The sequence below is a fragment of the Camelina sativa genome, chromosome 16 (assembly GCF_000633955.1).
Source record: "Camelina sativa cultivar DH55 chromosome 16, Cs, whole genome shotgun sequence".
In the NCBI taxonomy this organism is placed as follows: Eukaryota; Viridiplantae; Streptophyta; class Magnoliopsida; order Brassicales; family Brassicaceae; genus Camelina; species Camelina sativa.
Window position 1 is genome coordinate 19,949,013 of NC_025700.1, and position 23,573 is coordinate 19,972,585.

The window sequence follows — 23,573 nt, forward strand, 5'->3', positions numbered from 1 at the left end:
GTCACATCAGATATCAGTATACGATTATATGTATAAAAAAAAAAATACACAGAGAGATAGAGATTAGATGGATCCTCCTGAAATCGTGTTCTCACGATAGCTACGAGCAAGGAGCACCCTAGTTATAAAAGCCGGCTAACAGAAAATTTGAGAAAAAGAAATCAAGAATAGTTTTTTTTCCTAGTTAATCCTCATGATCCTCCTCTCAAATCTATTGATCTCTCTCCCATAATAAAATTTCGGAGAAAGAGGAAAACCCTAATCCCCTCTTTCTCTCGGATCATCTTGACAAAAAAAAAACTTATAAATATTTTATAAATGAAAATGAGGAAGCTTTGTCCGAATTTGGACAGAGAAGACGGGTTAGAGACGGTGTTAGAGGTTCCGGTGCCGGAAGAAATGTTTGCGAAGATGGGAAGCAATGCGGCTGGGCGGTGGAGGAATATGCACGCTCTCATGAAAGCACACACGGTCGTGACCGCAGTTGCGGCTGATATGAGAACGCCGCCGTCCTCGTCGTCGATGAGCAATGTCAATATGCATTTGCAGTCAAAATCAGACAACGAGTTTGTGGCGTTGTTGAAGATCGTGGGAAGTCCTCTTATTCCTTTTCACGTACCACTCGAGTTCTGTCTCTCCCGGCCCATTAATGACACTTCCATCGTACGTATATCTTTAATTTTATTGATTTTTGGTATTTTGATTTCTATCGCCCGTAGTTCTACTTCTTGATTATATTACAAATATTTGGTGCTAATTAGCTATATATCACCGATATAAACTCGTGCTAAGCTATATATCGTTTAAATCACCGATATAAACTCGTGTAATAGACATTTTCAAACGTGTGATAAGGTCATGATCCGAATCTCATTTAAAGGTGGTTGGTTATTTTTAAAGATTAAAATGTTTTAAAAAACTACTTAATTCTTCGATTAGTAGACTATGTTAATGTATAGAAATGAAACGTGTAGCTTTTATTAACCTTCAATTCGTTTTGAGATAAATATTTCAAAGATGATAAAAGTTTTGTAGGGATTTTCATTAGCTTCTTTTTTATTTTTCTCGTATGAAAAAAGTGATTTACAATCGATTAAACTAAATTTTCAATTTACATCATATAACACACTTCGTCACTTCCTTTTTCTCTAACTAGAAAGTACAAAATGTTATGTGGAATGTTAATAGTAATGATGTATTTGAAGGAGGCGTCTACGGCTAAATACATAGTGCAACAGTATGTGGCGGCGTGTGGAGGTCCAGCAGCTTTGAACGCAGTGAAGAGCATGTACGCAGTTGGGCAGGTGAGAATGCAAGGCTCCGAGATGGTTGCCGGAGAGGACGAAGGAACGAGTGCGCCGGTGCGGCTAGGAAAAGGCAGTTTCGAGGTTGGAGGTTTTGTTTTATGGCAGAAGAATCCAAATCTTTGGTTCTTAGAGCTAGTGGTTTCCGGTTTCAAGATTAGCGCCGGTAGTGACGGCAAGGTGGCTTGGAACCAATCCTCCACTCAACCTTCTCAGGCTCACCGTGGCCCTCCTCGCCCTCTCCGCCGCTTTTTTCAGGTAACTCATCTCAAACTCTCTTATACATATATTGCATTTGGATCATTACGTACATACATAATATCAACCAAAACATATTAAATACAAAGTATGTTACGTACAAAGTTCTCTGAATATAACATTTTGACCTTTGAACAGGGACTAGACCCGAGATGCACGGCGAGTCTGTTCTTAGACGCCGTGTGCATCGGTGAACAATCCGTTAACGGCGAAGACTGTTTCGTCCTAAAGCTAGAGACGCCGGCAGATATTCTAAAGGCTCAGTGCTCACCGAACACGGAGGTAATCCACCACACGGTGTGGGGTTACTTCAGCCAACGGACGGGGCTACTCGTAAAGTTCGGTGACACAAAGCTCGTGAGAGTCAAATCCGGCAGAGGAAAAAACGACGGCGTTTTCTGGGAGACAAGCATGGAGTCAATCATCGACGATTACATATTCGTTGACGCAGTCAACATAGCTCACGGTGGACGAACCGTGACAACGCTTTATCGCTACGGGGGAGCAGTTAACCACCGGAGACGAATAGAAGAGAAATGGCGGATCGAGGAGGTGGATTTTAATATTTGTGGCTTGTGTTTGGAGAGCTTTTTGCCACCGTCGGATATCAACAATGATCATTAGTCTCTTTTTTTAGATGTTTTTATTTATTTGTTAATTAATAGGTTTCTTAATGACATACTACACCTCAGATTTGGGACAAAAGGAGTAAATATGTAACTTTGACGTGGGAGATTCGAGACTCATGAGGGTGTAAATGTATAATCTTCGTAGTAAAAAAAAAAAAATGATTTTAATGGTCACTGGCACAATCTTTTTCCCTCGACAAATTACCAATTTTGGAATACAACATTAAAAAAAAAACAAAGTAAATATGATAGGAGGAAGGAAACAAACTTAATAATGCCAATGCGTGTGCGGCTTTACTTGTGTAGCTCAGAAGCCGCGACCTCATTCTCTCGATGGTACATCAGTATAATCCCAAGTCAGGGCCTCAACTTCAAAACTTGATGAGAATAGTCAGAACAGGAGGAGATATGTTTTGGCACCATTCAACAATATTATTCATTAGTTCTTCTTGTGTAATTTTTTTCAGTTAGGTAATATTTTCCCGGTTTTCTTGTCATACCATTGGACTATACCAGAATGGCCCAAATTTAACAGCCCAATAAGACAATATTCGTAGTAAGCCCGATAAAACCAAAACCCTAGATTGCCGAAAAAAACGAAAACATCTCCGCTATATAAATTAAAGAGACAACTCTCTCAAATTCTCAAAGCAATAACAATCGATCTATTCCTCCGCCGCAGTTATCATCTTAGCTTCTGGTATCTTATCGATTGGTTCTTGTTAGTTGTTTATTGATCTCTGTTTTGTTTTTAGTTTAATTTTCGATTTTTTGAAAGCATCTGTGTTTATGAACCCACTCCTCTAGCTTAGTGAGTAAAAATCACAAAAAAAAAGTATGGTAAGAGGAGTTAGAACAGATGCTGATATTGATTAGGTTATCTTACCAACCCATTGCTATCTCTGCAGCTTTGGCGTCAAATGAATCGACCTATATCTTTGTTTTTTTCAATCTATTTAATTATTAGGGTTTAATTATTGTGATTGATGGCAAATGAAGAATTGATTATTTTATGCTTAACCACTGATGAACAGTGTTGACAAAACATCTCCGCTTATTATCTGATGCCATCATTATTAGTCTTTAATTTTAGTTGTTTTCAAATCAATTGTATTTAGGTTTTTTTGAAAAAGATCGATGATGAGATATTAGCAGACGGGCGGTCTGAATTGATGCCGTGTAGATTGTCTGCCATCGCTACTAATTGTAGTTTCTCTGAGTTCCATCTTTAATCTTTATTTTGATTTTAATATTTATACATGTTGACAGAGATGGTTTAGGGTTGCGATGATGAAGTTGCTTATATATATATATGTCTGGACTTATGAGATTTTATAAATCTTTGAAATGATTGTGCAACCTTTCTGAGCTTACTCTATCCATCATCATATGTTTTCCTTTGAAAATTTCTGGATATCTGAAATACTATACTTGTATCTGGTGGGTTGGATTTACAAATATTTGTTAATTTAGCTGTAATTAGTAGATCTCAACCTAGCACACACAAACTTGATTTGGATTTTAAACTAGTAGAACGTTGGAGGTATGTGGAAGTTGTGAGCGTGTGTCGTTCCAACAGAGTGTTGTTGTTATAGAGTAATGGAATTGATTTCTGAATGATGTTTTAGCTTGTCGGGTGAATCTGGTCTGAAGAATCGAATAATCATCTATGCTTATTGCGAACTATCACAAGACCCATCTCTGTTTTTAATCATGTTGTTAATCTGAAGCTCCTGTTAAAATCATGCGTCTTGGAAATTTCAAGTGGAATAGGCGTTCGACCTTGCTAGACTGTTTGGTATTTCTACCAAGATCCTGCGTGAAGGCTTTAAGACAAAACGGTCTCGGATTCGGATTCTTAATGTTTCCATTTTGATGTGCTTCAGATGCTGTTCCTGTTTGAATGTTTCGAATGTAATAGTTTTGTTACTTTACATGAAATAAAATTTTAATTTATATAGTTTCTTTCCTTCTGTTAATAAATACTTTTTTTTTGAATCCTTCAGGCTTGTTGGATAACATTGTATCATGTAGTATTAGTTTGGGCCTTCGAAAAAGACATGTTAATTGAGGCTTTGGTCTCCGATGAATTCTGCCTCCTATGTGTACTCGACACGTGGCAGTCTTCATCGTATCAGGGTTTACGTGAATGAATCTCACGTGCCGTACCGTACCGTTTAGTTTACTAAAAAGATATTATTATATTGATGTCTTCTTGTCTGTAAAGCGTTTGGTGGAATTGTCTTTTTTTACATTTATTTTTTCTTCCTCGCACACCTCTATACTTCTCCATTTTTCTTTTTATCAGTTACACAACTTTCTTCAGCTGACTCTCGACGACTTGTCTCTCACTGCCAAAAAAAAAAAAGAATCATTCTTTCTCTCTGTTTAGGGACGCTCTCCGTTTAGGTACGCTCTCCGTTTTGGTGCTTCTGAATCTTATAGATATGTCAGGTCTTAAGATTGGATTATATCTTTTCTCTAGAATCAATTCTCTGGTTTTTAAGATTGGATTATAGAGACCCTTGAATTATTATTCGGTTTCGTAGCGAGCTCATCAGAAATTTCTTCTTTGTCTAATGTTCTGAATTTGGGTGGATCTTGGACAACGAACTATCCAAATCTTTGTTGATAGATCTTTTTTGATCGATCTGTTTTGCTTTTAGGGAATTGAGAAACTTTACTTGATTCCATATTTCGAGTTTCTTAGGGCTTTCGTTAGAAGTTAGAGCACTAGGTAGTTTGAGTCATGTTTTGTCTGTGATTTCCAGTCACATGCAGATCAATCACCACCACATGAACCTTTTTGGATTGCATGTTGCTTCTCTTTGGATTTAACTCCCTTCGTTAGTATTAACTTACGCAATAATGATCTATGTCTGGTTTTTCATTTTCGTAACTTTTACTGACTAAATAGATTTTGATTTATTGGACTCAGTTGCCATTCGAAATGTTTCGTTGGAAGAATTCTTCTCAAACCGAGCAAGAACATAACGAGGGAGCTCTCAGAGAGGCAAAGGTGAAACCTTTTACAGGCCTTGCTTGATGATGTTCTCTTAGTTACCTATTTGATTTCTCAGGGGTAATTTTATTCTGATCTTAATGATCCAGATCAAAGAGCTTAAAGCTCTCTTAGGTGAGCTATCTGGAAGGACTTCACTCTATTGTTCAGATGCGTGTCTGAAGAGATATCTGGAAGCTAGGAACTGGAACGTAGGCAAAGCCAAGAAGATGCTTGAGGAGACGTTGAAATGGAGATCGACCTTTAAACCTGAGGAAATCCGATGGGTAAGTTAGTATCAATGTTATTATTAGTCTTTTTAATCCTTTCGAGAAGTCTTACCAAAACTTACCTGTTGAGACTTGCTTTCGTACTAGGATGAAGTTTCAGGTGAAGGTGAGACGGGTAAAGTTTACAAAGCTGGATTCCATGACAGGCATGGAAGAACTGTTCTTATACTGAGACCTGGCTTGCAGGTTTCTAAAGCTTTATCTTCTTAGTTAATATTTTAGACTGTGTTTCACTTCAGGGCATTAGATAAAACCATCCATTTTCATTTCAAAACTTCTGCAGAACACGAAATCGTTAGACAAACAGATGAAGCATCTTGTGTATCTCATTGAGAATGCTATTTTGAATCTGCCCGAGGATCAAGAACAAATGTCGTGGCTTATTGACTTCACGAACTGGTCAATGAGTACCAGCGTGCCTATTAAATCTGCAAGAGAAACTATAAATATACTGCAAAATCACTACCCTGAGAGACTTGCTGTAGCGTTCCTCTATAATCCTCCAAGACTCTTTGAGGCATTCTGGAAGGTTAGACACAACACTGCTTCTACCTCATAGTTAGACAAAACATCGGTTGAGTGAGACAAGTTTGCGCATGTTTGGTCTTCCTTCCACACATGAAATGATTATGATGGTTTCATTTTGTTTTTTGATGTTGTTCCACAGATTGTGAAGTACTTTATTGATGCAAAGACATTCGTCAAGGTGAAGTTTGTTTACCCAAAGAACCAGGAGAGCGTGGAGCTTATGAGCTCATTTTTTGACGAGGATAACCTCCCAACCGAATTTGGAGGGAAAGCTTTGTTGCAGTATAACTATGAAGAATTCTCCAAGCAAATGAACCAAGACGATATTAAAACTGCAAACTTTTGGGGATTGGTTCACAGTAACAATAACCAGCTGCATGCGAGCAACGGGTTTTCTGGAGCTGAGATTTCCCCTGAGCCAAACCAAACCAACCCTTAACCAGATTTGAAGGCAATATGTTGTTTCAGATGGGACTAATTAATTATTGGTGATCTTGATGCTAAGAAGAGAGGTTGTAAAATTTAAACATGACGTTGATCAAATAAAAAGGATTTGTATAAGTAACTCTAGGGGGGATTATATGTGAATCCAAAAACTTTTACACTCATAAGCGTTTATTTACATGAAGCAGACAATGGATTCACATTACCAGCAAAAAAACTTTGTTCTTTCAGTATGAAAACTCAACAAACACAAGAAGAGAATGATTTCTTTCAAAATTTCAAGGCACAAAGAGAAAAAAATACACATGAAGAAAGATTTTACTACACATCAGTATTAGCATAGACTATATAGCTTAAAGTTCTGCAGTCAAAAGTGATGTGGTAAGGACTGGAGTTAGAGGGAGAGTAGGAGAAGCTCGAGGCAATTTGAATGAAACTAGATAATCCTCCTTCTGAAGTTTCTGGTGGTTGATTGATAGGTACGCACAAGAAGGCCAACCCCAATGCCAAGACCTACACAGACACCAAGACCAATTCCCACACCAACCCTCACACCAGCATTGAACCACGACATCTCACCATCTTCACCATCTGCATACTCTCTATTCCAATACATGTCGCCGTCTTCTCCTTCATATTCTTGTTTGTAACTTCCATATTCTGTTACCTGCACAGAAAAAAACTCTCCTCCTTAAACAAAGAATTCAAGAACAGAGAGAGCCATGTATGTAGAACATGTTCGTGTCTGAAAAGAAAATGAAGTAAAAGACATTCATAAAGCGGGTCAAATAAGATTACAATGGTCAAAATCACTTGTAGAACAAAGGCAGATGGTATTTTTGTTCCAATCTTAAAAACTCTTTCAGATGTATCTCATATGGGTGGGTGTCTACACCTCCATAACTTCCAAGTCAAAGTTAACATTGCACTATCGTTAAACACAAGATCTCAATCAACGGTAAGTATGAAGTACTATCTCCAAAAGGTTTTAACAATGTCAACTGCAAGAACCTCAAATTAAAACTCCAAGCATAAGTTAATCCTGACTTTGACTCTGGAATAGAGCATGTTTCCCGAATCAGTCTATGCAAAAATTAAAACGATATTTCAATCAATCTGAAAACCACGATATTTTAATCAATGGGTTTAACGAACTAACTGTAGCAGACAAGAGGATAAGAGTTCAGATATTAAGATCACAAGACAAGAGGCAAATGGGAGAGAGTGTGTGTGAACTAGTGAGATAGAGAGAGAGAGAGGGAAAGAGCTATCTAATGACTTGTAAAAGGTGGCAGGTCCCATACCTCACTGATCATTTATAACGAAGTTGGTCCACTTCAATATCTAAAGGAATTATCTTCCTAAGAGTACCCAAGAAACATGTCTCAAACTATGAAATCTCAAAACCATGAAAATCTTAAAATGCTCATGATAGATAGCATGACTAAGAAGACTCAAATACTAGGGAAAGCATTCAATGTGTTGAAGTTGGACACAAATCAACAGAAAACTATTAGAAAGCATTGTAGTAATCTTGAAAACTGTTAGGAAGCATTATAAGAATCAAAGTTACCTGATAATCAAGCTCAGATGAGTTGCCTTTATGAGGCTCACCGGTATCATACTCGGGAATCGAATCTAATGCAGTCACTCTACTGTGTTTCTTTCTGAAACCAAGCTGTAGAGTCTTGGTTAAGATGATGGGTGTTCCTGAGAAGCAACCAGTGACAGAGACTTCAATAGTTGGCAACGGAGATGAAAAATCCGAACCACCACCAATATGTTTCTCCTTCAAGAAACCAGACCCTGCAGTGATCTCAGCTTCACAGTTCATGTTCCACCGCTTCGCGCTATGCTTAGATTCACCAGTGAAACCATTACTGCCGGACATCTCAAGCGTTCCAGATAAAACCAGGTCATCTTTATCACAAACCTCAAACTTCACACTACCAGACAACCTGATGTTGTCAGTGCTGATAAAAGTAGCTACTTCAGATTTCTTATCAACACGATCTCTCCTTAGCTGAGAAGAGACTCCTTCAGAGTACATGCTCATCCTAACACCGTTAATCTCCAAGATTGAATCTAGATCCAGTGGGATATGAGTGATCGTGAGTACCTCAGGTGTCGAAGCATCCACCTTGAAATTGCTGATTCTGACATAAAACACTCTCAAATCAAGCAATGGCGATGATAATGATAATGATAACGACGATGACGAAGATGGTATTCTTGAATTGTGATGGTTATAACTCTGATATCTGACCATCTGAGATGCTTCAGAGTTGTTACGTGTCTCATAAGGCTCCACCATGATTTAAAAAAAAAAGAACCCCAAAGAATCAATCTTTATTTCTCACTGAATCGGAAAACATCTGCATCAGTCGATTTGGTTTGCAATACGTGATTTGCTGCAGAAAACGAGAATCACAAAACGAAATCAAATGGGGAAAGAATAATCAAAATTGGAAAAAAGAATCATTCTTTCCCAAAATGGAAGATTTCAAGGTAAACAGAAAGAAGAAGCAAACAAAGAGAAGAAAGGTCAAAAAGATTGAAACTTTGTACTCACTTGCCAAAAACAGAGAGAGAGAGAGATATGGTCAAAATAACAACATCAGATGCAGAAACAAATCTCTATTGAGAAAAACATCCTAAATGTTCTAATTAGAAGAAGAAAAAAGTAATTTTTCAAGTTTCAATATCACAAAAGGAACAACATTTAAAAGAAACGAAATATAAGTGAAAACCTAGAAAAATCCGGAGAAAAGAAAGGAGAGAAAGAGGAAGGCTCACCCAGAAGATGTGTTACCATCCACAAAACCACACTTAATTTTGCAAAACTAGTGCTTAATATTAATCTTCCTGTCTTGTCTCAAAATTATAATCACGGAGGAAATTTTGTTTTAAGAAAATAAAAATAGCAAAATTTTTGTGGCCAAGTAGGATTTGTGAAGATCCTTCCTCCCCTAGATCATAGCTTTTCGAGCTCTAGCGCGTGGCGACGTACCCACAAAATAATGTTTCCACCCAAAGAAAAAAAAAATTATGTCTTTATCGAAAAGAACAAACAAACAGAAGGAAAATAAAAAATTGTATAATACTGAGAATCAGAGAAAAGAGTGATGGATGGGAAATTGGGAACTCGATAGAATTGTCTTTTCTTTTTAATGAGATGAGAGAGATAGAGAGAGAGAGAGAGAGAGAGAGAGAGAGAGAGATCCAACGACGGGAAGAGGAGGAGGAAGAAGAGGAAGAAGAAGATAGATGGAGTCTGACTTTCTCTCGATCACGTGATCTTATCCCTTTACCACCAAACAAAACCATTCATTCGCTGTTTACGAGACAACAACACCACGTCGGTCGTATTCTTGTAAAACGACACGCATTTTAAATTCGGTTTTCTAAAACGGTAGATTGTTGGGTCTTTTAAATGTTTGGGCCAGTTTACTTTAGCTTTCGTAATGTATAGTGAACGTCGTGCCGTTTTTAGGTTAACGTACTCGTGAGTCATACATTAAAATATTAAATTTTTGATTTTAAGTTTTATCGCATTCGTTGTATTTACTATAAAGAATGTCACGGTTCGAAACCTCTCACATGATCGATTATAGATATCCAATTATCATCATATATATGAATGAATGTGGTTAGGGATTATTGTAAATTAAAGTTTTATTTTATTTTAAAGAACTCAAACCTCACAAAACAAATTGTAGCTAGCTACCGGGTAGTGTGATAATTAAGGTGGCAAGAATTTTTTTGCTAATCACTAGATTTAAATGTTAATCTTTGGAAGCTTTGGTATATATATATATATATTTTTTCTTCCGGTTATATATACTTGTTTAAAGAGTGTAAAACAAAAAAAAGAAAATATTGGTGGTTGCATAAAATTGAAAAAATGGATTGAACAAATAATATTCAATTCATTCATCTCCAAAATAGTGTTTTAATAAGTTGAAGATTTTTGTTGTAGGATTAATTTATTTTTTTAATTTTTTAAGTTGAACTGGTTAAATAGTTTTTTGCAACATCTTCCACTTTTTTAATGCAAATTGGTTGAACAATTTTTTTTCTGTTCAATCTCTTCTAGCAACCATTTGCACCCATTTACTTCTTCTATACATAATATCTATAGAACGTAGAGAGTCGTAGACTATATATACATGAACCCTAATTTCAAGGACATATATGTCATTCATGTATTATATTGGTGGATAATATAGAAGAGATAACCAACGGACAAAAATAAAATCTACTCTTTTTTATTTCTTCTGATATTTTTTAGCTTTTTTTTTAATCTAAAACACCAAAGAGTGGGCGGCTTTTTGATTTTAAAGACTGTTGTGTTTTGTTTCTGTCTGTAAACATAAAAGAAAAATTTATTGCTCTTCTTGGAGATATTAAAAAATCTAACAAGCTGTTCAAGTAAAATATTATTCTGTTGAAAGAAAAAAGAAAAAAAAAAAGAAGTGAACTGATGGGGAAGAGAAGGTTTCAGAAAGCAAAGGAACCGTCGTCAGTGACGGTAGCTGAAGCTTCATCCCCCACGGAGTCTCAGACGACAAGGAGACGAAGAGGAAGGCCAAGGAAGAATCTTGAGAACCCTGAAGGTTTCAAGAAAGAAGAATCCGAAGAAGACGAGGATTACGAGGAGTATGAGGACGAAGAAGAAGATGATGAAGAAGCTGAGGTACTTATTAACAGAGAGAAGCAGAAGAAGAAAGTTAGGAGTAGTAGTAGTGCGGAAGAAGAGCAAAAGTTGAAACATGAAGAATTAGAGGAGGAGGAGGAGAAGCCGGAGATGACGACTGTAAAGGTGGTGGTTCCACAGCCGTCGTCTAGACGGTCGAGGAGGAAAAGCACGCCGGTTAAGAGTTGGTAAATTTTTATTACCATTTCAATGGAGTTTTTGTTTTTCTGTGTGTGTTTTTTGGATTATTGCTGCTGAGCTATAAATTAATTATAACCATGGAAGAGATGACAATTGATTTCTAATTTTCTTGGATAATAGAAGTAAAAAAAAAACAAAAACCTAATTTTGTCGATCTGAGTATATTAATTTTGGTACGTCAAGAAGATATAAACTAAAATTAATTGTTTCCATGAGAAAGCTGTGTTATTAGGGTTATTATTTTTTAATAGTTGTAGTAGGTTGTGTTTAATTTATTGATTGCGTAGTTGATGGATGCCTACGTCCCTTTCAAATTTTTATATGATAAATGATAAAAGGTAACCAACGCACATGGTGAACGGATAAGTTACGAAACTAATGGATATTGGCATTGCTAGTGAGAAGAACCTGTCTATTATTTAAATCGCAACGCTAGCTACGTTTTTGACCAAACATATGTAATTGTAAATTAAAGTTATCCAACTAAATTAATCGTCTAGAGCAGAGGAGAGAAAGAGACCTGACGAGTCCACGTTGATAGTAGTAAACTGACTATATTTTTGACTATATTTTTAACAGAAGACAATTATTGGGTCTGGCTTTCACGAGCGAAATCATCTTCAAAGATTTCCCAAAACATTGAAACCTTATCAGATTACAAAATAACAAAACATTGAAACTTTTGTCAAAGTGTGATATGATTTCAAAAAGTTTAACGTCTTTCCACGAGTTAAACAACGTTAGATGACACCAAAAAAACAAAAAGCATTAGACCTAGAAGAAGAAGCTGTAAATGGCTAACAAAATAGCTTTTAGCTTACTCCTGTCTTAAGCTAAGTTCGCCTGTGGTTTAGTATGATGGCGACAAAAACACAAAAAGCAAAAGAGCTTAGCTTACTAAAAGTCTTAAGCTAAAACCGCCTGTGGTTTAGGATGGTGATGCCTTTCCTTCTTGTAACGCAACTGCTCTGGATCAAACCCACCTTCCTCTGCTCCATAAACTGCCCATGATGGTGTTTCAGCCATATAGTCTGTGCTCGTGAACGGTTCTCCAGAAGCCACCTACGCGAATTCATTCAATAGTGTTCGTTATATAGCATACCAATTACAAGAAAACTTGATTTTGAAATGAACATATTTCGGGTTTGTTAACTAACCAGATCGTGGAACTTTTCATAGTCAATCCAAGTGAACCACTTTCCATTCAATTTGAACTTTTCAGTCCTCCCTAGAAGAACACAGCAAGAATGGGCGTGTTCGCAAGCAACCTCGTACTCCCCTTTGCTCTTCAGAGACAGCGCTTCTGAGAATGCTTTAACGTCTGCGTGCCATGGTACATTCTCCATCGTCAACTTTGATGTCGCAGATCTGTTTTCGTTTCCAGAAGATTTACATAAGTATGATACGTGTGTAACATGAGAGTACGAGAGATGATAACAAGTAGAACACACTCACGATCCACAATATGTGACGCCTTTGATCTCGATGAAATCAGGTTTCCCAATGCTGAAAAGGTTGAAATAAGCATCTAGCTCCTCTGTGTTCCATCCTTTGACAAGTGTTAAACGGTATACAGTTCGCTGCTGCTTTTCCTGGAGAGCTTTCAAGGAGTCCTGGAAAACAATTGATGCAGATATTATATACCTTTACCTTAATTCACATTTGATTTGAAAGGTTCATTAAAGGAGGCTGGTAAAAATACTCACAATAAACCGTTCCCAGAAGTCCGCAAAGAGAGGCCTGTCAATAGCTTTCAAGCTCTCTTTGGTGGCAGCATCTACACTAACGTACAACTGTACATGTCAAAGATAATGAATTAGGCAATTTGGATCAGTTAAGTGCATGAAGGGCGCTCAAAGCTGGAAAAAAATGTACAAAAGAGACACCACATACCTGCGTGATAGGCTTCATCATCAGAATTTTTTCAGGGAACTGTGCATTAGTAACCAAAAAAGTAGAAATGCGCCTTCCATGTAGCTCATCTACAAGGGCATTGATCTCCGGATACATAATTGGCTCACCAACAAGTGATAACGCACAATGTCTTGGGTTTAGACCTTCTTGTAATTTCTCCGGAGTTACACCTAAAAGAACATAGTCAAACCATAAACATCAGCAACTGACACTCAAATAAATAATGGAAACAAATGAATCAAATAAACTAACGACCCAGAGCACATTTAACTTCCAAAACGCATCCTTAGCTCAATGCTCAATCTGCATAGCAAGCTTTTGGGATCATAGCTAATAAGCGTCAAAAGATGGAGAGGTATAAACTAACCTGGAACTCCTTTCATTTGCTTAATCATCTTTGTATGAAGATCTAGAGCACCTTTCACAATCACTGAAGGCTCATCCATCTTCCACTGCCAGCTCTTCCCCACAGGATTAGTGTGATGCCTCCAACAAAAGACACATTTGTTTGCACAAGCCAAACTAGGTGTTGTCTCCATGCACCTAGCTTATTCGAAAATGATAAAAACATACATTCTATCATAAGAATCACGACCTAGAAACCATAAGACTAGGAGGGAAAATAGCAGAAGTTTCAATTAAACCTGTGACTCTCAATGCCATAAAAGGAGTGCTTGTAGCAACCTCCCCTGCCTCTAAGTTGTGACTTAGTCCATCTACATATTTTAACCCCGCTATGCGAACCGATGATTTTATAGCCCTGCAAGTGTAAAAGCCATGTTCATTCAAGCAAATGAGAGAAAATGTAAACACTGCTTCAAAGCTCAAACAACACCAACACAAATACGTACCTGTTTCGTTAAGCTTGCTCTAATCACAGGGGTCACCATTTCTTTCTTTCCATCAACTTTAGCCACTTTAACTAAGCCATTTCTCTTTGAAGGAGCTTTTCCAGCAATATCTTCAAGATCAACAAGACCTCCGTCGTCACCATCATTGTCTTCATCTTCATCATCTGTTGAATCGTAATACTCAAGATCATTCTCAACAGCATCAATCTGCTGCGAAACCCCATTTGTTTCTTGAGCAGAACCTCCTTTCAGAACCCTGATAACTCCATCACACCATTCTTGAAATGATTTGTCTAATTCTCCGTCATCAACGTCACCTTCTCCCACCGGAATCATCTCGAGTCCACCCAATCCTGTCATCTGACTCGACAATTCCTTTGCCACAGCGTTATAAGATTTACCATACGCACGGCTACCGACACCGAATACGCCGAATTTGCAATCGGAGAGAAGAAGCGAGCCAACTCTGAAATCCTCGGCGCTCTCGCCAAGCCAGTTGACGAGAAACTCCCCGTTCTTAGGCGGCATACCACCGTCCCAAGTCGACGCGACGAATATAACTAGGGTTTCTTTGGGGAGATCTTCAGGCTCGTAGCCCCGTGGATCGATGAGATCAAATGCCATGTCATTAGATGCGCAGAGCTCGTGAAGCCGTTGAGCTAACGCTTTAGCTGTACCAGTTTGGGAGATGAAGAAGATCTTTCCTCTTGTAGTGGGTTTCGAAGTAGTAGAGCTAGGGTTTAAGGAGAGGTTTTTGAGACGCTTCAAGCGGCGATATTTGTGGATACAGTAAAAAGTCGTCGCCGAGAGTAGAGCAACGAAAGCTAGCCGAGCACGCAAGGACGAAGTCGCAGACATGACTGACGACTAGAAGAAGATTACGGCGGCGCGTAATGTTCACGCGAACCAAGATCGGTTAATGTGAGAGAGAAAGAGCTGAGAAATGGGGAAGACGGAAAGAGAGCAGTAGAAGTGTAAGGTTTAATAGCTGGGCTTGAATTTTAGGCCCATTAAAATTAGGTTAAAAAGCCCATCAAAATAAAAAAGCCCTAAACAGCTACAACCACACGCATTTATTAATAAGCCACCGCTACGTGGCAATCTTCTTTGGGGATCTCTTCTTCTTCTTCTTCGGCAACGCCTCGTTTCCCTCCCTAGGTCCGGCGAGTGAGAGAGAGAGAGAGGAGAAAAGATATAAATAAAAGTAAATGCAATTAAAACGGAGGGAATATTCGCCGGCGAATTACCGGTAGTAAATGTCGGAGTGGTGTTTAAGTTCGAATCCAACTTTTTCGACGGCATTCCCAAGTAGTGGTTGTTTTCCTATTATTCTTTCTCCAGAATTCGATTCTCAATGCCTCCTCCTATTTAATAGCTTCACTAGCACAACCACCATGCGTCTCTCTAAACGCCAACTCTCACTTCCCCTTTCTCTCTGTATCTCTACCTTATCTCCTCGCTTCCGTTTCCATCATTTCCCCGCAAAATTCCCTACTCGAAGAGAATCTCTCCACACCACTGGTTCGTCTTCCTCCTTCTACTACATCGTTTTGCTTTTTTTTTTTGTTTGTTTGTTCATCATCCGTGGTCCCTTGATGTAAACCGTTTCGTGTACGTTTGTTTGTTTTCGTGGTAGGCTAACCGTCTTAATCGCATGTTAAATGACGTCGCTATGACTGATTTCACTATCTTGCTATGAATTTTAGTGTATCAGAAAGAAACACTTCTATTTTCGTTTTGTAGATTCCTCCACTTGGTTGGTTAACTTAGTTTTGTTCCATATAGCTGATTCTGGTAGTAGCTTAGTTTTTGGGAAATCAGAGTTTGTTTATTAGTGAAAGAATCGTAGAACGACAAGTAAGGTGTGCTAGTAATTAGTAGGTATCTTTAATCGTGGAAGTTGCAATTTCTAGGTCTTGCCTGGGGCATACCTTGGGAAGAAACTTTAGGATCAGGATTTTAACGTGGTGCACTGCTTTGGTCTTTTGATCGAGGTAAGATGAAGATATGTTTAGGTATTCTTGTATATATATTCTTAGGGGGTTTGTTTTTTTTCTGTTGGTGAGCTAGTGGGATCATTCATGTTGATCAGCTAAGCAGCTTTAAGGGTTGTATGACTCGTGTTGACTAATTCCAAATCACTTATCCACTCGTAGAAAAACGTGTCATCATCTTCTTCTGTGTATATCTATTTTTAGCCTTGGTGGATTCTGACTAACCAGTTGCTTCTTTCGGAATTTGATATTCCTATTTTCAATTTGCTTGATAAAGCTTGTACAATTCTCTACGCTAATTGTATTGTGTGTTCACTGTTGCGTACATGCTATCTATATCATCCATCATTTGAAGGAAAGGAAAAAAATATGATGTTTACTTTAATTGATAAACTCTCAGGGACAAGCCAGCTGTGTTCTAAGAGTTCGATGGAAGAACAGAAACCGGGTGCTCTCAGTGACAATGCGTTGCAGTTTCACACTGTGGGTTCCAGGGATGGGTCTGACGTTCCCCATAAATGGTCCTCCCCGGGAGGAGGAAACAAAATCGATATGAGCAAACAAATTTTCTGCAACAGATCGTTGAATATGAAAAATATCATTGCTGTAGGGTTTGATATGGACTACACTCTTGCCCAATACAAGTCTGAAACTTTCGAGTCCCTTGCTTATGATGGAACCGTCAGGAAATTGGTATATGATTTGGGGTATCCAAATGAGGTTAGTATACCACTTTCTTGTTTTAAAGTTGTGACCAGCAGAAAAGTTTGGCTAATAGTGTTATACTTGGTGTGGTAGCTGCTAGAGTGGACATTTGATTGGAATTACATGGTTAGAGGCTTGGTGCTAGACAAAAAGAGGGGAAACATCTTAAAGGTGATTACCTTGTAACTGACTCTCATAATAATTGTTGCATCTTTCTAATTGACTGTTGATCATGCAGATGGACCGCCATAAATATGTGAAAGTAGCTTATCATGGGTTTAGGGAGCTCTCTAAGGAAGCCAAAGTTGACATCTACGGAAGTAGCCTAGTACGAGATTCTTTTGATGAACCCGACTACGCTCTCATAGATACTCTCTTTTCATTGGCCGAAGCCTATCTGTTTGCGCAACTCGTAGATTTTAAAGATTATAACCCAGAAAAAATTCCCAAGGACGTGGAGTAAGACAACTTCCCATATTTTATTACATTTGTCAAATTCTTTTGTAGCCTTTAGGACAGTTTATGTTTTGCTAATGGTTATCTGTTAACTGAGACTCTGTAACTTGTACTTTGTATGAATTGTTTCCTTTAAATTTTATGCTTATGGACTTATGGTTGAGAATCTGTTAGCTTATCATATTGCTTGAATTTTTCTCGTGAATTTATTTCCTCCTCCAATGATATTCTTTTAGTTATGCTCGGATGTATAAAGATGTTCGTGCTGCTGTTGATTTGTGCCACCGTGATGGAACTTTAAAGCAGATGGTAGCAAAAGAACCTAATAGGTAAGGCTGATGGTATGTTCATCACTGTCTTTTTTAAGTTGTATAAGCACGACTGCCATTCCTCTCCATTGGAAAATTATTTTCTCGTTTTTCATAATATTTTTCTTAACTTGCTAATTTATCAGGTACATCAATGAGGATACCACGATCGTACCCCTAATAAAAATGATTAGAGATTCTGGACGTTCTACATTCTTGGTGACCAATAGGTAATGCTGACAATATTCTACAAACGTCAAACTTTCAAAGTTTCCCCCTTCAGTTATTTTATGCAAATATTGCTTTTGTAGCTGTTCAGTTAGATTCAGATTTAAGAATTTTAAATAAATATGACTTAATTAACTTCAACCATTGTAACCTGTTTCCTACCCTTGTAATTGAAATTTGGAACTAAGGAAGATACGAAAAAAAACATTTCTGAGTATCCTGTTGCTCAGAAACAAACGTTAACATTGGTGATTTGTTCCCACATGTTCCTAAACAATCAATTTACTTTCATATTGCTGAGAGACATATTTTCGAATTAACATTCTTGCAGTTTGTGGGACTACACAAATATTGTGATGAATTTTCTTTGTGGAGGGCGCACAGTACATGGTCCCCATACATGCAACTTTGATTGGCTCCAGTATTTTGATGTTGTGATCACTGGCAGGTCTTTTTCTTTACCAAGTCTCTTTAACTTAATGCTCTAAAAAAAAAACTTTTGTGATCAAAATCGTTGTTGTTGGTTAGGAATTGGTTGATGTATTTTGTTACTGGAAATATTCTTATCTCATTTCATTTGTTTGCTATCTGAATTCTGAATTGGATACTTTTTCGTGAAGTGCAAAACCGGGTTTCTTCCATGAAGAGAGCCGTGCTAACCTTTTTGAGGTGGAACCTCAGTCTGGAATGCTTAGTAATACTGATAATGGAACACCTATGGCTCAGGTTTGATTTAATGAATTGGGATAGTCATTCACAGTCTTTCACTTGCTCAGCTTATTTAAATGATCCTTGTGAATCTGTTGAAAGGTGGGAGATCCTTCACCAAAAATTTTACTGAAGAGTAAAGATAAAGGTTGTCGAGTTTTTCAAGGTGGAAATGTTGGGCATCTTCACAGTTTGCTCTCCATTGAGTCAAGTTCACAGGTTGTGCGCACTAGCTACTTCTCAAAGAAAGATTTGCTTGCTCTTGATTAGAAGTATCAGTGTATTATGAAATGACAGATCTTAGAACCTATAGTAATGTATGACTGATGTACTGTGCCATGCATCATTTGTCACTTATTCAGCTATTCCATTTATTAGGTACTTTATGTTGGTGATCATATATACGGTGATATCCTGCGTAGCAAAAAAATACTTGGTAAGGTCTTTTTGTCCAGTTATAGACTTTTCTTATGTTTTGTTTTGTGAAGTAACTTGAACAAATCTTTCATGGGTCTAACTGAACTATGTATGGATTCTGAGAATAAATTTATGGTATGCTATAATTGAACTTGTGACTGACGAGCTTAGTATGTAAGTAAGCCAGTAGCAGTTGCATGTTGATGAAGATAGCTATAAGAAAAACTGTTAAAAAGTGCACTTTGTTCGCGCCAGTTTCTTGCATCTTGATTTTCTTCATTTCTTCAGGCTGGAGAACTATGCTTGTAGTTCCAGAACTAGAAAAAGAGGTTGAACTTTTATGGGAACTGAGGAATATGCGTAAGGTGATTGAATACTCTCTTAGTCTCTTTATATCTGTTATTATTCTAAGAGGTCTATCAATTTGTGAAAATCAAGGTTGTAGGAGTCTTTTTTTATTAAACTGAATGATCAATTCATTTATGAAACACCAAGGTCTTCCATATTTGTGTTCCTTTGCCTCAACATCATCTATCATATACTGCTGGTGTATCATTGGTTTGGGTTCAATGTTGTGTCATAGACTGAATATTTCTTAGTTGAAAAGCTGCTTCATGCATTTTTGAAGTTCCATTGACATCTGTAATTCTGTATGTGGGGCAAGTCTTCGGATTTTCCTTGACGAAATTGGATCAAAAACTGCTAATGATCCTAATATCTGTCAGTTTACATTAAGCTCTCAATTCAGTATGTTTTCTTTTGTCTCGTCCACTTTAATTCTTAGATATTTTGGTCTGCAGGAACTTATTTTGATGAGAAATGAGCGTGATTCGGTTGAAGACACAATTCATCACTTGAATTGGTCCCTGAAGTGAGTGCTTTTTAAATTAGGTCTTGGTCCAAAGAAAGCTGTGTTACATTACATATATTATAATTCTTAATAGTTAAAGTAATTAAACACAAAACTTATCTGCGTAACCAATTCTATCATTCAGGTGTGACGATATCAACGAGAATGATAAGCAGGAAATGTTATCAGCGCTCAAGGACTTGGAGGTAAGATAGAATTTGTATAAGTCCTGGATCTTTAACAGTTGGATGAGTGATTCTTAGTCCACAAACTTGTTTTTTTGGAATTCAACAGTCTAAAAGAGATCAAGTACGACTGAGTCACCAACAAGCTCAAAGAGACTCTCACCAAAAGGTAAATGTAGCCTCATTAATCCGAGTGTGTATTGGTGTAACAGCTTGTTTCAGTTACACAATCTGTTACGACTTCTCATGTTAGTATGGGTTTTGGAAATTGCAGTTTCACAAGGTCTGGGGGCAACTGATGAAAACCGGCTACCAGAGTTCTCGATTTGCTCATCAGGTAATTAAGGTTTATAAATTGCTTTCTTATGTGGAGGTTTGTGTTTTGCATTTGTGAGGTATTGATTTTCAAAACCACATTCTCTTCGAATCAGGTGGAGAGATTTGCATGTCTGTACACAAGCCAAGTCTCAAACCTGCGCTTGTACTCACCAGACAAGTATTACAGACCCAGTGAAGACTTCATGTCCCATGAATTTCACCTTCTTCCTCTATGATTCATCCCAATGCCCTCTATAGCAGTGAGAGTAAATCAAGTAATGGTCTGGTTTGGTGCTGATTCTTAGTGTCTATAAACATTCTTAGTCTCGCTTGCCTATTTTCATTTCAATTTCACTTGGTACAAGCTTGTGAATCTAAGGACATGTTTTCTATTGGAGATAAACTCTTTTGGAGTTTTGTATTGAATGGTCGGATATTTGTTAGAGGCATTTTAGTGTTTTCAAAACTTCCTATTGATCATAAATGGACCAAATCTCTATTTCGTTCCATATTTACACCTCAATTATTGCTGGCTAGCGATTTCTTGCCAGTGGTTTTGCTTTTTATTGGTTTTCATTGTCGTCTATCATTTTTTTTTTCTTCTTCTCGTTTTAGGTGGTAACGAAAGTATTTGCATTAAACTGTTTAAACATTAATTTCCACCAACAAATCGTGTCAGTGAGTCATTATTATACCGTATCGTATATGACGTTTTAGTCTTAAATTTTTAGTAAGTGCTTTCACTCAATAATTTGTTTTGTTGGGGGTGAAGGGAAAAAGAAAAAAGTAATGTTAGTGGTACCGATTCAGATGCTTTTGGGTATAAAGTTGTATACAGCTAAGTTTTAACGTATCTTCTTCCTCTGCTGTTAAGTAGAATTCTCTCTGATTGCAGTCTTTACTCTGTGAGAAGAGTTCAACAAAATTACAAATACTTGAAGGGTGTGTTTGATATACATGTGATAGAAGGTAATGTGGATTATTGACACACAACAAACAAACAAATCTCAGAAACGTCCTCAGCCCAATAAATACAGCCGGAGAATCTCGACATTTTCTTTGTTTCTTGTTCTTGACCAAAACAGAGAAGGAGGGAGACAAAGAATAACTTGTTTGAATTTGCCTATCTGAACAAGGCTTGAAGTTCTTCAAGCGTTTTGCCTTTGGTCTCAGGAACCCATAGAGTCACGAACACCACTGTGAATGCACAAACCAACCCGTAGAGAGTGAAAGTTCCTGTCCCAAATAACCGAAAAGATCCATCAAAAATGCTCTACAGTCCCTAATCATATGAGAGAAAGAGAAAAGGGGAAGTAAAAGAAAAAGGTGGATGGAGAAACCTCCACTGCTCCAGGCTAAGAGCAAGTTTGCAGTCATGGTAATCAACCAAGAAAAGAACCAATTGGCTAGAGTTGCAATACTTCCAGCTAAACCCTTTATGTTTACAGGAAGGATCTGTTAATCAAACAACAAACAAAGCCAGCAAAAAAGGTTAGAGTTTAGTAACTTTTTCACTTTTCGGTTTTGACAACACTTGGTCCAACTTCTAACCAACTCGTTACCTCAGACATAATAAGCCACGGAATTGGTCCCATTCCCAATGAGAAAGCAACTACCATTGCCTGTAATGATCAGCAGAGTTAAGGTGCAAATAATCGCTTATTGCATCAAGAACGTTTCACTATATATATAACCAACTAACTTACCACGACTCCAACTACTGACAGGATGCTCAGCCAACTGTACATGTCTGAATCAGGAGACACAAATTCCTAAAACAAGAGATGTAAAACTTAAAAATTCGAACTTCGGGTTTGTTGCAGGATATGAAATGATGTTTACGAAAGTTAATGACTTAAAAAGGTACCTTTGCGTAGAAAGCAGCTGCAACAATTGCAAGGCTAATCGTCATCCCAATCGATGAGATCTAGAAAACATTTTCCATTTGCATTAATTCATCACTTAATCTTGGATATGGCTTAAAATGTTCTCTAGAGAGATATGAAACTAATGAATTAATACTCACGGTAAGCAGAAGCCGACGACCTGCTTTGTCCACCAACCATGTTGATATTGCAGTCGCCACTACCTGGATAGCACCGACCCCAAATGTTGCTGCATTACTCGATGTAACTCCTGAAAATGAAAACACAAAATTGTTAAACTAAGTAATAATATGATTTGAGAAGCATAAGGTGTTCTTAGAGCACGGCTCTACCTGCAGATTCAAATATTGTACTGGAATAGAATAGGACACCATTAATTCCACCGAGTTGTTGAAGTACAAGCAACCCTATACCAACCTGTTAAACACACACACACACACACACAAAATGGAGTTTTAAAATAATGTTTCTTATGGTAGACAAAGTATATTCCAAGGGAAAGATAAGTTAATGTTTGTACCAAAAGTGGGAAATAATATCTCCTGCGCTTGAGATCCACAAACCGAACTGTATTTCGCTTTGTAGATGACGCCACAGATCTCTGCAAATTTGCAGAAGAGATGAAAAATAAGCGTTTGAACATGTACACTTTGAGAGGAAACAATTTCAGTGGCAATATTACCTTGATTTCATTAACCTCAACGGTTATATCAGTCTCGAATCCTCGAAGAACTTGTAATGAAGTTTCAAAATCATCTGTCATACCCATTTTTGCCTACATTTTAACGAAATAAAGCATCCCATAAGAGTGGTTTAGCCAAAAATATGCCACTAAAATTAAGAAAAATAAGGCAAATATTGTAAGTCGTACCAGCCAGCGAGGGGATTCAGGGATGAAAAAGAGACCTGGTATCAGTACAGTGCACGGTAATATCCCTACAAAGAAACAAATACAACACACAAAACTGATTAGAAGAGTACAGATAAATCATAATCAAATCTCAGGCTTCGTATAATGAGATTTACCCAAAACTGCAAGAATTCTCCATGGAACAAAGAGGCCAAGTAAATAGGCTAACATTATTCCAATTGTCACAGAAAGCTACAGAAAAATCCATTTACTGTTAGCACAAATGAGTCGGTTCATAAAATGAATAGAAAGAATTAGTCAGCTAAACATGTCAAACCTGGTTAACAGAACCCAACCCTCCTCTCATGTTCTGTGGAGCTATCTCAGCGATATATACAGGTACCTGAAACCACAAACCGAGTTGCGTAAATATACAGGAACGTGTTAATCCATAAGCAAACAACCAGCTGAGTTCAAAATTACAGTGTAAGAGATGATTCCAACGCCAAAGCCTTCTAAAAGTCTTCCCATGTAAAGAAAAGAAGTATCCTA

General features: G+C 37.6%; 7 protein-coding genes across 9 annotated transcripts in view; 4 read left to right on the plus strand and 3 right to left on the minus strand.

Annotated features, from left to right (window-relative positions):
- LOC104751386 lies at window positions 177-2,344 on the plus strand. The gene is made up of 3 exons (XM_010473317.1): window positions 177-663; window positions 1,206-1,562; window positions 1,701-2,344. Exons 1-3 carry the CDS (start codon window positions 319-321, stop codon window positions 2,184-2,186), a joined length of 1,188 nt encoding a protein of 395 aa, XP_010471619.1. The 5' UTR covers window positions 177-318; the 3' UTR covers window positions 2,187-2,344.
- LOC104751387 (random slug protein 5) lies at window positions 4,440-6,618 on the plus strand. The gene is made up of 6 exons (XM_010473318.2): window positions 4,440-4,600; window positions 5,130-5,210; window positions 5,303-5,479; window positions 5,570-5,668; window positions 5,766-6,011; window positions 6,150-6,618. The coding sequence occupies exons 2-6, from the start codon at window positions 5,142-5,144 to the stop codon at window positions 6,447-6,449; spliced, it is 891 nt and encodes a 296-aa protein (XP_010471620.1). The 5' UTR covers window positions 4,440-4,600; window positions 5,130-5,141; the 3' UTR covers window positions 6,450-6,618.
- On the minus strand, window positions 6,657-9,693 carry LOC104751388 (uncharacterized protein At1g01500-like). 2 transcript variants are annotated; one of them, XM_010473319.2, is made up of 3 exons: window positions 9,251-9,693; window positions 8,028-8,865; window positions 6,657-7,121 (listed from the first exon to the last, which is right to left on the minus strand). In XM_010473319.2, exons 2-3 carry the CDS (start codon window positions 8,766-8,768, stop codon window positions 6,891-6,893), a joined length of 972 nt encoding a protein of 323 aa, XP_010471621.1. In that variant the 5' UTR covers window positions 8,769-8,865; window positions 9,251-9,693; the 3' UTR covers window positions 6,657-6,890. The 2 variants fall into 2 exon arrangements, with proteins under 2 accessions (XP_010471621.1, XP_010471622.1); XM_010473320.2 differs by lacking the exon at window positions 9,251-9,693 and adding an exon at window positions 9,027-9,224.
- Window positions 10,862-11,563, plus strand: LOC104751390 (uncharacterized protein DDB_G0286299-like). The gene has a single exon (XM_010473321.1). It carries the CDS (start codon window positions 10,938-10,940, stop codon window positions 11,340-11,342), a length of 405 nt encoding a protein of 134 aa, XP_010471623.1. The 5' UTR covers window positions 10,862-10,937; the 3' UTR covers window positions 11,343-11,563.
- LOC104751391 (S-adenosyl-L-methionine-dependent tRNA 4-demethylwyosine synthase-like) lies at window positions 12,021-15,124 on the minus strand. Its single transcript, XM_010473322.2, has 8 exons — window positions 14,117-15,124; window positions 13,910-14,025; window positions 13,633-13,808; window positions 13,245-13,435; window positions 13,058-13,144; window positions 12,807-12,964; window positions 12,509-12,719; window positions 12,021-12,413 (listed from the first exon to the last, which is right to left on the minus strand). Exons 1-8 carry the CDS (start codon window positions 14,972-14,974, stop codon window positions 12,258-12,260), a joined length of 1,953 nt encoding a protein of 650 aa, XP_010471624.1. The 5' UTR covers window positions 14,975-15,124; the 3' UTR covers window positions 12,021-12,257.
- On the plus strand, window positions 15,224-20,794 carry LOC104751392 (5'-nucleotidase domain-containing protein 4). 2 transcript variants are annotated; one of them, XM_010473324.2, is made up of 16 exons: window positions 15,224-15,637; window positions 16,511-16,830; window positions 16,909-16,986; window positions 17,054-17,274; window positions 17,508-17,600; window positions 17,726-17,809; window positions 18,139-18,255; window positions 18,428-18,533; window positions 18,618-18,734; window positions 18,894-18,951; window positions 19,221-19,297; window positions 19,733-19,803; window positions 19,928-19,988; window positions 20,077-20,136; window positions 20,242-20,304; window positions 20,399-20,794. In XM_010473324.2, the coding sequence occupies exons 1-16, from the start codon at window positions 15,373-15,375 to the stop codon at window positions 20,519-20,521; spliced, it is 1,914 nt and encodes a 637-aa protein (XP_010471626.1). In that variant the 5' UTR covers window positions 15,224-15,372; the 3' UTR covers window positions 20,522-20,794. The 2 variants fall into 2 exon arrangements, with proteins under 2 accessions (XP_010471626.1, XP_010471627.1); XM_010473325.2 differs by lacking the exon at window positions 15,224-15,637 and adding an exon at window positions 15,963-16,110.
- Window positions 21,150-23,573, minus strand: part of LOC104751393 (sugar transporter ERD6-like 6) — a 4,424-nt gene continuing 2,000 nt past the window's right edge. Inside the window, exons 7-17 of the mRNA XM_010473326.2 lie at window positions 23,198-23,273; window positions 23,043-23,107; window positions 22,854-22,946; window positions 22,692-22,772; window positions 22,504-22,588; window positions 22,312-22,421; window positions 22,153-22,212; window positions 21,992-22,057; window positions 21,848-21,907; window positions 21,626-21,740; window positions 21,150-21,521 (exon numbers count right to left, since the gene is read on the minus strand). Of these exons, the coding sequence (XP_010471628.1) occupies window positions 21,409-21,521; window positions 21,626-21,740; window positions 21,848-21,907; window positions 21,992-22,057; window positions 22,153-22,212; window positions 22,312-22,421; window positions 22,504-22,588; window positions 22,692-22,772; window positions 22,854-22,946; window positions 23,043-23,107; window positions 23,198-23,273 (924 nt within the window). The 3' untranslated portion in view covers window positions 21,150-21,408. The remainder of the gene's footprint in view (window positions 21,522-21,625; window positions 21,741-21,847; window positions 21,908-21,991; window positions 22,058-22,152; window positions 22,213-22,311; window positions 22,422-22,503; window positions 22,589-22,691; window positions 22,773-22,853; window positions 22,947-23,042; window positions 23,108-23,197; window positions 23,274-23,573) is intronic.